The sequence below is a fragment of the Phoca vitulina genome, unplaced genomic scaffold (genome assembly GCF_004348235.1).
Source record: "Phoca vitulina isolate PV1807 unplaced genomic scaffold, GSC_HSeal_1.0 scaffold45, whole genome shotgun sequence".
Classification (NCBI taxonomy): Eukaryota; Metazoa; Chordata; class Mammalia; order Carnivora; family Phocidae; genus Phoca; species Phoca vitulina.
Genome location: NW_022589748.1, coordinates 2745088 through 2757523, shown reverse-complemented (window position 1 = coordinate 2757523; position 12436 = coordinate 2745088). Strand labels below are relative to the sequence as shown.

At 52.8% G+C, this 12436-nt stretch overlaps 1 protein-coding gene across 4 annotated transcripts; it reads left to right on the top strand.

The window, feature by feature from the left end:
• Nucleotides 1-3846: 3846 nt before the first annotated feature.
• NSUN5 (NOP2/Sun RNA methyltransferase 5) lies at nt 3847-12118 on the top strand. Of its 4 annotated transcripts, none has more exons than XM_032430812.1 (11): nt 3847-3957; nt 4065-4187; nt 4660-4834; nt 4925-5033; nt 10359-10467; nt 10557-10672; nt 10957-11135; nt 11258-11468; nt 11563-11703; nt 11786-11906; nt 12004-12118. In XM_032430812.1, the coding sequence occupies exons 1-11, from the start codon at nt 3865-3867 to the stop codon at nt 12016-12018; spliced, it is 1392 nt and encodes a 463-aa protein (XP_032286703.1). In that variant the 5' UTR covers nt 3847-3864; the 3' UTR covers nt 12019-12118. The 4 variants fall into 4 exon arrangements, with proteins under 4 accessions (XP_032286703.1, XP_032286704.1, XP_032286702.1 ...); XM_032430813.1 differs by having other exon boundaries at nt 10329-10467; nt 11128-11135; XM_032430811.1 differs by having other exon boundaries at nt 10329-10467; nt 11786-11892; nt 12002-12118.
• Nucleotides 12119-12436: the final 318 nt, after the last annotated feature.

The window sequence follows — 12436 nt, the reverse complement described above, 5'->3', positions numbered from 1 at the left end:
GTTTAGCAGATGGGAGGGACTGGCAGGAGATCCAAGGGCAGGAAAGGGAATTCAAGGTACTTATTTTTCTGGTTTCCTGCCTGCTGGGCTGTGGGTTGGCAGCTTTCCTCATGTGAAGATCCTTGGCAGGTGGCCCCTTCCTCTGTTGCTCTCCCTTGTTCCTTCAGGCCTGGCAGTGAGCAGTGCTGTCACCAGCCCCAAGTACTGCACCACCTCTAGTTTCCCTTAACTCTGACCATCCTTTCATAAATATGTCCTTCTTTAAGATCACCTCAACTACCATTGTGTGCTCACCTCTGCCCTGCCAGCTGCTGACAGACACAGTGGCATACGTCTGCACTCACTTAGTAAATCCCCTCTTGTTTGGCTGGCCAGAGTTAGTGTTTGTGCTTGCAACCAAAAGATCCATTCAGTATGGAGAAGGCAGATGAAAGAGCAGTTCATTCATTATGTGGAGTTGGCATTTAAGCTGAAAGAAGTGGAATACAGGCAGAGGAGAAGAGTTTTTGGGGGTCTAGTCCACGGAGGGATGCTGCAGCCGGAGCTGGACCTGCAGAGGGGGTGGAGGCTAGACCATGGAGGACCACTGATGCTATCTTAGTGTATATTAACTTTGTTCTGTAGTAATGACAGCGTGGGAGTGGGGGAGTCTGCCCAGGGAGAAAATACTAGCCAACAGAAAGGAGGTCAGAGGATGGAACAGCAGAACTGAAGGAAGCAGCTTAGACGATGTTGCCAAAGAACTGCAGAAATGAGAGGACTGGGAGGGAGTGCCAGCAGCAAAGACCATGGGAGCCAAAGCTTTCCAACAGAGAGGGTGTGCCCCGTAGTGCCGTGAAAACCCAGCCCTGAGGAGTATTAGATTCTTGGTGGCCTTGGAGGAAGCCATGTCTGTGGACTAGCGTGGGAGACAGACTGCAGGGGGTTACATAGTATGTGAGGAAGAAGTAAAGGCAATCACTGCTGATTCTTGTTTTAAGCAGCTGGATGGGGAAGGGAAGAAAACTGGGTCATGAGTTTGAGAGAAGGTGGGATTAAGAGAAGGCATTTTTAGGATAGAGGAGACTACAACTTGTCCTACAGAAATACATGAGCCACATGTGTAGGTTGAAGTTTTCTAGGGGTCACGTATTAGACATTATAAGGCACAGGTCACCTAGCATCCACATCTTGGCTCCTAATAGCCATTCTCCAATGAAGAGGAAGCAGGGCTCCTTGGAGAAATAGCTGGTTCTAGGACTGGGGCAGGAAATACCCTGAGCCATAAGCCGCTTGGAGTGCCAGGAAGCACTCACAAACAAAGGTGTGAAAAACCCCTACGATAATAGAGGCCTTTCAAAGGGACATGGGAGCCCATTGAAAGCACTCCTAGTGGCCAAAATGGGAAAAATGTGAGCGACAAAATAAAATAGTACAGGTTTCCCCACTATCAGAAAGTAGAGTGTTTCTGTGAAATCTGTCATTAGCTGAAGTGGAGTAATGAGAATCAGCAATTACCATTACTTTATATGGAAACATTTTTTAGTGTTACCAGACCCCCCAAATTAACTGCTTTTAAGCTTTTCTTACCTTTGGATAAACCTTGCAAATGAATGCACACAGTTAATCGAGATAAAGCACAGTTCAGAGCTACGGAGGCTTGATGCTGAGATGCTGCGTTTGTAGATCTTGGGGAAGGAGCTTGGCAGCGTCACTCTCACTGGGGTGCGTGCTGCCTCTACAAGGGCTTGCGGCAAAACAATACTATTTTTACTTCTCCCCTTTTTTCATAAAAGTGAAAATCCTCTTAGGATTTCTTTCAGTTAACAAAAACAGGTACTACTCTAGGTCTTTCGTAAAAGTGAAGTGGTGTAATGCAAACTTTCAAAAAGGGGGGATGGGGTGCCTGGGTGCTCAGTCGAGCATCCAACTCTTGATCTCAGCTCAGGTCTTGATCTCAGGGTGGTGAGATCAAGTCCCACATTGGGCTCCACACTGGGTGTGGAGCATACTTAAAAAAAAAAAAAAAAAGATACCTGTACTGGATTACAACTCAAAGTATAAAGTAAATATCCATGAGTCCATACTGATAAATGATTGGCTAATTAAATAAATCTGGGAGAAGAGAGCATTCTGCAGAAGAATTCCAACTAATTTATGTAGCTACTTTGCCCTCAAAGAGGTAGAGTATAACCCCCTACTCCTTAAAGTGTGGGCTGTGCATAGTGACTTCTTTCCAGAGGGAACAGAGGGATAAAGACTAGTTTACAGTGGAGAAGTGTGAATCTTAGCCAGGTGATCAAGGTTAACATCAACAGTGAAGGTCATGTTGATACTATATGCCCTTGATGTGATCTGATGAGGATGGTACTTTACCTGTAATCTTCCAAAAACCCATAAACCCAATCTGATAATGAGAAAAAAAATTTTAGAAAAATCCCAAATGAGAGCCATTCTACAAAACACTGACCAGGATTCCTCAACACCATCAAGGTCATCAAAAATCAGGAAAGTCTGAGAAATTGTCACAGCCAAGGAGACGTGACAACTGAATTTAACGTGGTGTCCTAGATGAGACTTCCGGACAGAAAATGGACATTAGGTAAAAGCTAAGAAAATCTGAGTCAACTGTGGACTTTATTAATATTGATGCACTTGTTAACCACTCACCTGAAGGAGTGGGGATTGGGATTGTTTTAGGATGGGTTAACTGGCACAGCTGGCTGTCCAGCTGTCCATACCAGTTTGTGCTCCATTCATTCACTTCTTCACTCATGCAACAGATGTTAGGTCCTTACTGTAAGAAGGACACTGGTTTAGGAGGCACGGATAAATGAGTGTCAAACAGGATTTGCCCTCTTGGAGCCAGCTAGAGGATAAATCATAACTACATATGGAACAGGTGCTGTGAAAATAAAATAGATGTTACTCAGTTGGGGGTGGGGTTTCCACTCAAAGATCACTATTAACCAACCTAGAGCCACAGGACTGGATTAAACGTTTAAACAATTTTGATATAGACTAGAGTCAATTCCCTTGCAAAATGCTTGATGTGCTGTTGGCAATACAGAGAGTGTACAGGCAGGAGCATTCTGGTCCATTGAGGCCTGTCTACTTGAATGCTTGAAGTACACATGTACTGGATTTACTCAATTTAATGTGTATCAGTAACCACGTGGATGCTGGGGACAGAGGCAAATCCTACAAAATCCTTGTTCTCCCAGAGGTCAGCTGGGGAAACTTTCCTATAAATGAATTATTACAATGCACGAAAAGCCAGCCGTTTGGAAACAAAGCACTCTTCCTCACAACATGTGCCAAACTGAATTCTAAACGGTTAAAGATTTAAGTGTGAAAAAATGAAGGCATAGTGATTGCTATATTGTAAAGATGTGAAGAAGTTTCTAAGTATGACATCAAAGGCAGAAACCATAATTAAAAAAAATGAAAACACGTCCAAAATAAGCCACATTAAAAAGCAACAGTAAACTGTAAAAAAATATACCTAAGACGAGGTATATATTGTTAATACACAAAGGACACTAAGAGACGGTAGAAGAGTGACCAAAAGACATTAACGTGTTAGAATGCAAAGGATCAATAAACACAAAATATTCAAGCCCTATAACAAATTAAAGCAGCAGGAAAATCCCATTGCCTATCTGACTGGCAAAGATTGGAAGAAAAAAAAGGGAGAGGTACGAAAAGGAGGGGAAAACGCTCTCCCAGCGCTGCACCTCACACAGGCCTCGGGAGCCCTGGAAGGGCGCTGGGATTTCCGGGTCGGAACTTCCGTGCCCTTTGACCCGGAAGTGCGGGCGGATAGGGCGGGGCCGAGGCGGGCGTGCTTCGCGACAGAGCCGTAAAGGCCCGTGGGAGCGAAGCATGGCGCTGTACGCGACGGCGGCGTCTGTGCTGGCGGGTGTGGAAAGCCGACGGGGCTCCATCAAGGGGCTGGTGTACGCCAGCAGCTTCCAGGTAGCGGGGTTCGTGGTTCGGGCCCGGCGGTGGGGGAGAAGGGGGCTGCGGAGGGGGCCAGCCGGCCCGGCCCCCGCCTCAGCAGGTGTTCTCTCGGCCGCGCGCAGAACGTGAAGCAGCTGTACGCGCTCGTGTGCGAGACGCAGCGCTACTCCGCCGTGCTGGACGCCGTGATCGCCAGCGCCGGCCTCCTCCGCGCCGAGAAGAAGCTGCGGCCGCACCTGGCTAAGGTAGCGGGGCCGGGGGGCGGGGCTGGGCTGTGAGCCTCTCCGGACCTGGTCTCAGCGCCGTACCGTCCACGGCGTGACTTCAGCAAGTCGCCTCTGTGAAATGAGGATGAGCAGTCTGTAGCCGGGTCATTATTTGAGGTCGGATGAAAGTGCTGTACCTTTGATCCTCGTGTGCAAATTAAGAGCAGAATTGCTAAGTAGCCACGGCGGGGACTCTAGCTAAAACAAAAGGGTGGTGTTGACAAGGAGGAGGGTTAGGATCCGGGGCTCTGCTGGTGAGCAGCCCTGGGGAGACGGTTCGGGACAGGGAAGCAAGACAGGGCTCAGCTCCCGTGTTTGCCGTTAATCTTTTGTGTGGTCTTGCGCAAAATACCTCACTTTAACCTGTTACTGCCTCGATAGGTGGCTTGGTTAGCGCCTCCAGTTCCGACGCTATACTTAGGGTTTTTTCTCGTTCTTTCCCCATCCCCAGGTGCTAGTGTATGAGTTGTTGTTGGGGAAAGGCTTCAGAGGGGGCGGGGGCCGGTGGAAACCTTTGCTGGACCGGCACCAGGCAAGGCTGAAGGCTGAGCTGGCTCGGCTCAAGGTTCAGCGCCGTGTGAGCCGCAACGAGGACCTGTTGCAAGTGGGATCCAGGCCTGGCACAGGTGAGCTGGAAGGAGTTGTTGGGAGGAGGGTAGCTCTCAGGCCCTCAGAGGAGAGGGCCTCGATCCTGCTCACTCACTGCTGATTCCTAGCCTCCCAGGTGCCTCGGTTTGTGCGGGTGAACACTCTCAAGACCAGCCTTGATGATGCAGTTGATTACTTCAAGAGGCAAGGTTTCTCCTATCAGGGTCGGGCTTCCAGGTGAGCTGAGAACCCTGCCTGGCTCCCCTCCTCTCTGGGGAGGTCCCTGGGGCCACTGGGAAACAGGGATCCGGAGGAGGAGAGAGGAGGGGTGGTGGTGACTGCACTCTGGTTTTCTCGTACTTTTCCAGCAGTTTCTCCCTCTCCTTCCAAGGCCTGGCTTTCTCCATCCCTTAACATTGATTCTCCTGGGAGTTCCATCTTACGTTCTTCTAATGTATCCCTTTCTCTTGCTCTGACTCCTGTTTCTCCCCTGATGATTCATGTCTCCCAGTCTAGATTTCTCTCTGTATTCCCACCCTTAGGTTCATCTCAGTGTTCCTCGGCGCAGCCACAGCGAGTGCCGGACTAAATTCATCTTCTCTCTGAACTTTGCACCTTCTTCTTTTTTAATTGTTAAATCTTGTTTATTCAAAATTCAAGACTTAGGAGAAATACTTCCAAAACAGTGTGCTGAAACACACATTACTAGATTATTTTGTGGTGTTTTTGTTTTTTTCTGAGGTATAATTGACATGTAACATTAATTTTAGGGAGACAGTGTGATGACTTGATATGTGTGTATATTGCAAAATAATGGCTACAATAAGTCTACCATTTATCACTACATGTAATTACAGAAAGTTTTTTTTTCTTGTGATGAGAACTTTTTTTTAGGGGTGGGAGGGGCAGAGGGAGAGGGAGAGCCTCAAGCAGGCTCCATACCCTGTGTGGAGGCCGAAGCAGGGCTCAGGTCGATCTCACAACCCTGAGATCATGACTTGAGCCCGTATCAAGAGTCAGACGCTTCCCTGACTCAGCCATCCAGGTGCCCCCTCTTGTGATGAGAACTTTTAAGATCTCGTAGCATCTTTCAGGTATACAGTACAGTATTTATTATAGTCACCATGTTGTGCACTAGATTCCTGGGACTTATGTATCTTATAACTGGGAATTTATACCTTTTGACCGCCTTTACCCCTTTTGCAGTTCCCCTCCTCACAGTCATAAATCTGTTCTCTGTATTTATGAGTTGGTTTTTTTTTTTTTTTTAAAGAGAGTCCATATATGAGTGAGAACATACAGCATTTGTCTTATATCCACTTAGCATAATACTCTCAAGGTCCATTCATGTGGTTGCAAATGGCAATATTTTATTTTTTGTGGCTGAATATTTGTGTGTGTACACGTGTGTACGTACACACATATGTGTATATAGTTACATGTTTTCTTCATCTAACAGTTGACATTTGGGTTGTTCCATGTCTTGGCGATTCTAAATCTGCAGTAAACAGGGTCCAGATATCTTTTTGAATTAGCGTTTTCCTTTTCCTTGGATAAATACCTAGAAATGGAATTGCTGGATCATATGGTAGTTCTAGTTTTAATTTTTTGATGAACCTCTATACTGTTTTCCACAGTGGCCGCACCAGTTTACACTCCCACCAACAGTGCAAGAGGGTTCCCTTTTCCCACATCCTCACCAACACTTGTTGTTTCTTGTCTTTTTGGTAATAGCCATTCTGACAGGTGTGAGGTGAGAGCTCATTGTGGTTTTGATATGCATTTCCCTGATGACTCATGATGTTCAGCTCCTTTTCGTGTACCTGTTGGCCATCTGTCTGTCTTTGGAAAAACTGTCCAGTTTCATTCTTTGGCTCGTGGCCTCCATTTTCCCAAAACCATTATTGAAGAGACTGTTTTTTCCCTGTTGTATATTCTTGGCTCCTTTGTCATAAATTAATCGACCATATAAGTATGGGTTTATTTCTGGGCTCTCTATTTTGTTTCGTTGATCTGCGTGTCTGTTTTTACGCCAGTACCAATACTGTTTTGATCTCTATAGCTTTGTAATATAGTTTGAAATCAGGGAGCGTGAGATCTCTAGCTTTCTCAAGATTGGTCTGGCTACGCGGGGTCCTTTGTGGTTCCATACAAATTTTAGGATTGTTCTGTGTCTGTAAAATTTCCATTGGAATTTGCTAGAGATTGCATTGGATCTGTAGACTGCTTTGGGTAGTATGGGCATTTTAACAATATTCTAGTCCATGAGCATGGAGTGTCTTCATTTGTTTGTGTCATCTTCAGTTTCTTTTATCAGTATCTTACAGTTTCAGAGTACAGGCCTTTCACCTCCTTGGTTGAATTTATTTCTAGTTTTTTGGGGTTTTTTGGATACAAGTGTAAATGGGATTGTTTTCTTAATTTCTCTTTCTGATAACGTTGGTTTGCAAACTCCTTGGGAGCCTTCCAGGTAGAATCTAAAACAAGCCCCCATACACACAGGGCAGGGCCAGAGAGAGAACGAAGAAAGAGGCAGGCCGCTCCAGATTGACGTGGGGCAGGTTTAGTAATAAGGGAACTTCTATACAAGGCTTGGGCCAGGGCAGGGCGTATGGTGCCCCCTTGGCGTCGCTCTTGGAGGGTTTCTCCTCTGTCCCTGTGTGGCGTGTATTGTGTGACAGTTACTCTTTGAGGGGTTGGCAGGCTCCCAGGTTCCCCAGATGGGGCGTTTGCCCTCAGCACTGGTTTGATTAGCCCTCAGATGGAATTCACCCTTAAGAGTTTCACCTGGTAGGATACCAGACCTGGTGTGTTCCCTAGTCCTGGGGAGAGAGAGACCCCTTCTTCTCGGGCAGCGGGAGGATGCCTAGTTGGCAGCATCAGGGAACTTTCTTGATGGGCATCGTCGCTCAGGTTTTAAGGCTTTCCACAGGCTGACCGCTCTTCCGCTGGGGGCCCCCGCAGCAATGAGGTCAAGTCCATGTGCTTCCAGGTTCCATTCTCCAGACCCTTTCCGGTCGATTGGGGGTGGCCTTTTGAGCTCCGTCTTGGTCCTGGGTCTCTCCCACAGCACCTGAATGTCTGTTGCACAAGTGGGCTCAGCGTGCCTGTGAGCAGCCCGTACCCCGGGCTGGGGGCCGACCGGAGCTGGCTTTCCTTCCTGCCATGACACGGCCCTATCAGGGCTTTCAGAGACCAGGGTGCAGGTGGCCCGTCTCGTTCCCAACTCCCTAAGAATTTGTTGGACTTCTCTGTAGATTCCTGGGGTCCCGCATGCCCAGGAAGGTCCCCCTCATTGGGCCAAGCCTCCCTGCAGGCTAGAACAATCCAGTATCTGAGGACATAAGTACCTTGCACTTCCTGTAAGCGCGCCATGCAGCCCCCGCTGGAGGCCCCCTGCTGGAGGGCGGCAGGGTGTGTGCGGACGTGGCTCCTTTTCTCCGGCCCCTGCGCAGTTGGGGCAGCCATCGCCGTGCGGGATGCTCCCCCGGCCTTCAGCTGGAACTCGGCAGCGTGTCCGCGAGCTCAGAGGAGGAGACCCTCTTGTCAGGAGAGTTGCCCGAATCGGGGGGCTGCTCTTGCTTGCTCTTGTATTAGGGGTCTGCTGGTGCGGGGTGCTTCAGCCGTCCAAAGCCCTCCGCTTCCCCTCTCCTTGCCCCCCCATTTGCTCTACCGCAGGGCCATCCGTGCAGTTTCTCCAGCGAGCGCGTTAAAGTGGCCTGCACTTTTGGGGTGTCCCCGGACTCACGCAAGGGTCCCCCAGCATCTGATGTAGGGGCCACCCCGCGCCACACAGTGGTCACTGGCCAACTGGGGACTTCCCCCGCGGACCATGTGTTTGGTCTTCAGGTTGGCTCTCCCGTGGTTGGGGTGCGATCTCCGGAGCTTCCCGGGTGCGATCTGAACTGGCCCCGTGATGCCGAGGGTAGGGAGTGACCAAGAAAGAGGCAGGCCGCTCTGGACGGGTAGGGGGCAGACTTCATAAGCAAGGGGACTTACTGGGAAGCTTGTCTGGGGCGGCAGCAAGCAAGACGTCTCCACGCCCACCTGCCAGAATCTTCGGAGTCTATACAGAGGCCTTCGTGGGTTCAGCCTCCTGCCTTCCAGGTGGTCTCTACACCCTGTCGCTCTCTCAAGGCTGTGTCCTTGGGCAGCCTCGGGGAGTGGGGAAGGCAAGCAGGATGCACGTCCCAGGGATGGGGGTGAGGAGCCGGACTGTCTAGGTCCTGCCCCCGGCGGGTGGCCACATCACCTCCGTGACCTCCTCTAATAGTTTGTCATCTGTGTATAAGAAACACAACAGATTTTCGCATATGGATTTTGTATCCTGCTGCTTTACTGAATCCGCTTAAAAGTTCCAACAGTTTTTTGGTTGGAATTTTTAGGGTTTTCTGTATATGTCATCTGCAAATAGTTACAGTTTTTCCTTTCCAACTTGGATGCCTCTTATTTCTCTTGCCTGATGTGCTGGCTAGGTTCTGTTGAGTAAAAGGGGCAGGAGGGGGCATCCTTGTCTTGTTCTGGATCCTAGAGGAAGGGCTTTCAGCTTTTCACCCCTGAGTATGTTAGCTGGGGGCCTTTCACATGTGGCCTGTATTATGTTGAGGTGTGTGCCCCCGACACCCGCTCTGGTGAGCTTTTATCATGAATGGATGTTGAATCTTGTTAGATGAGACGAGCGGGATCTTTGTCCTTCAATTTGTGTACGTGGTGTGGGTATGGTTGGCTTGCGGGTGTGGAAGCGTCCCGCGTCCCTGCACTTTGCGCCTCAGCGTTCCCTGTCGTCAGCGAACAGGTGGCAGCCAGGCTAGCAGCCGAGTCGTGTCTCCCCGTCACGCCCACCCTGCCCGCTGCACCTTTCTGTCCTCCCAGACCCTGCCTGTCATTTTCTGTCTTCATGGGCCAAAGAACCTCCTGGTCTCCCACTTCCAGACTTCAACTGTGGTTGGCCGCAGAAAGTTCTCCCAGCGGAAGACCCTTCCTGGGCTGGCCCCTGGGCTGTGCCCCCTGCTTCCCGGGCCGCGGTGCTCCCCTGCACCCCCGCACCTCCTCGGAGTTTGACAGCTCTGGGAAGTCGCCTCCGCTCCCTCCCTTTCCCCTGCTGCCCGTGGAGGCCAGGGTGGTGCAGCGGGGGCGCTGGGCCTGGGGCAGCCGCCTGCCCCGTGCTCCGCCCCCGCCCCTCACGCCAGCGCCCACCGGCCCGGCGTGTGTTTCCAAGCACTGACTGGCGTTTCGTGAGCGCCTCCCTTGTGCGGGCTGCTTTCCTAAGTGTCTCGGATGTAGTAACTCCGTCCTCACGGCGACCGTGCCCCAGAAGCGCGAGGGGGTGAGGACCCCCCCCCCGCGCCCGCCCCCGGAAAACGGCGGCAGTGGGACCCCAGGGCTGGCCTGAGCGCCCGCTCGTTCCCTCACCTGCCGCCTCTCCCTTTCTCTGTAGCAGCACGAGAAACGTGGGGTCACAGGTAAGAGGCCCAGCCTGGCGCTCGGCGTGGGCAGCTCCCCGCATGCTCGGTGCTGCTTGTTCCCTGGCAGCCTCGAGGACGCGCGGGCTCTCCGCGGCAGGTGCTTTCTTCTGGATCCCTTGTTGCCAGAGCTGCTGGTGTTTCCGGCCCAGACGGATCTGCACGACCACCCACTGTACCGGGCCGGTCACCTCATCCTACAGGACAAGGTGGGGCAGGCGGACGGGGGAGGGGGGAGGCGCGCACACGTGGGCCGGCCGGGGGTCCCGGTGCCCCAGCGCTGCGCTCTGCCCGCCAGGCCAGCTGCCTCCCAGCCGCGCTGCTGGCCCCGCCCCCAGGCGCCCACGTCATCGACGCCTGTGCCGCCCCCGGCAACAAGACCAGTCACTTGGCCGCTCTCCTCAAGAACCAGGGGTGAGTGCCGCGGTCAGCCCGGGCCGGGGGGACACGGTGCCGGTGCCGTCCTTGGAGGTCGGGCCCGGAGGCCCAGAGAATTCCATCGGGACCTGTTGGTGCTGGAGCCCTACGCTCAGCTGCCCAGCGGGCGGCCGGTGGGAGATCTGAAGCCCCAGGGTCAGGTCCCTCCAACTGGACACTGTCCCTTCTTTCCTGTGCCCCGAATGGACGTGTTCCTGCCTGTCAGATCTGTGGGCCCTTAGGTGCCCGGTGATCCGCCCCAGCTCCCCCCTGCCCCCCAGGAAGATCTTTGCCTTTGACCTGGATGCCGGGCGCCTGGCGTCCATGGCTACCCTGCTGGCCCGGGCTGGGGTCTCATGCTGCGAGCTGGCGGAGGAAGACTTCCTGGCGGTCTCGCCCTCTGACCAGCGCTACCGTCGGGTCCAGTACATCTTACTGGATCCTTCTTGTAGCGGCTCAGGTGAGATGGGGACAGAGTGTGTCTGAGGGACCTGCAGCTCCGGGGTCCGCATTGGCCTCGTGAGAAGCAGGGCATCTCTGTTTGAAGCGAGGCCGTCTGCAGCTGACACGCTTTGTCCCTAGGAATGCCAGCCAGACAGCTGGAGGAGCCCGGGGCAGGCACCCCGAGCAAGGCACGGCTGCAGGCCCTGGCCGGGTTCCAGCAGCGAGCACTGCGCCACGCGCTCACCTTCCCCTCCCTGCAGCGCCTGGTCTACTCCACATGCTCCCTCTGCCAGGAGGAGAATGAAGATGTGGTGTGCGACGCCCTGCAGCAGAACCCAGGGACCTTCAGGTAGCGGGGCGGGCGGGGGGAGGGGGTCCCGCCAGGGTCCGGGGGAAGGGGGCTGCTCTCTTTTTACCCAGAACTCTGTCATTCTTCTCCACAGGCTAGCTCCCGTCCTACCCTCCTGGCCCCACCGAGGCCTTGGCACTTTCCCCGGGGCTGAACACTGCCTCCGGGCCTCCCCCGAGACCACGCTCACTGGTGGCTTCTTTGTTGCTGTTCTGGAAAGGGTAGAGGTGCCGAGGTGAGTGAGGGGGCAGGCACGGGGGCTGCATGGAAGGCGCCGGAGGACCGGGCTGCACCTAACTTACGTACTTTCCTTCTAGCTCAGTCCCGCAGGCTGAAGCGGCACCCGAACCCACACCCAGCGCAGCCCCGCGGAGCAAGAGACGGCGCCAGGCCGTGGCTCCTGGCGCGCAGCCCCGCACACAGCCCCGCACACAGCAGGTCCGCAGGGCTTCTCCTTCTCGGGTGGGGAGGAAGAGCCCGCTCCTCCCCGCAGCTCAGCCGGCAGGTTTTTGAAAGGTTCTTTTTATTGCTTTAGAAAGGAAAGCGGTAACCCTGAATCTCCAGCGGGGGACAGAGAGTGGATTTCCTCGTCCTCTGGGTCCCTCCCCCAGGCCGTGTTCCTGCTGGTGAGAGAATTCCGCCCACAGAAATAAAAGGCGGGACATGGAATACGATAGATCACAGTTGTTTTTTATTCTTAATGACATAAGCAAGGAGAAAAATCTCACATTCATACTAAAAATTCCAACTAGACTCACAGGAATTAACCCTTTGTCATGGAAAGTCCCAGCCTCCCGTTCCTGTCCAGTGCACGTCCGTGTACACACACACACACACACCCGTGTACCCCCCCCCCCCCCCACACACACACACTCACTCGGGCTGCACCAGGACACCCTCCGGGCTCCCGGACCAACCGTCCTGCCGGTGGAACCGAGGTAACTAGCTCAGAGCGCTGCGGCGGAGAG

Bases quoted from the DNA above. Each gene is read 5' to 3' on its own strand.
- NSUN5 (XM_032430810.1), top strand. From the start codon at position 3,865: ATGGCGCTGTACGCGACGGCGGCGTCTGTGCTGGCGGGTGTGGAAAGC. The intron at 10,468-10,556 runs GTGGGGCAGGCG...TCTGCCCGCCAG, and splicing joins ACCTCATCCTACAGGACAAG to GCCAGCTGCCTCCCAGCCGC. The intron at 11,704-11,785 runs GTGAGTGAGGGG...CTTTCCTTCTAG, and splicing joins GAAAGGGTAGAGGTGCCGAG to CTCAGTCCCGCAGGCTGAAG.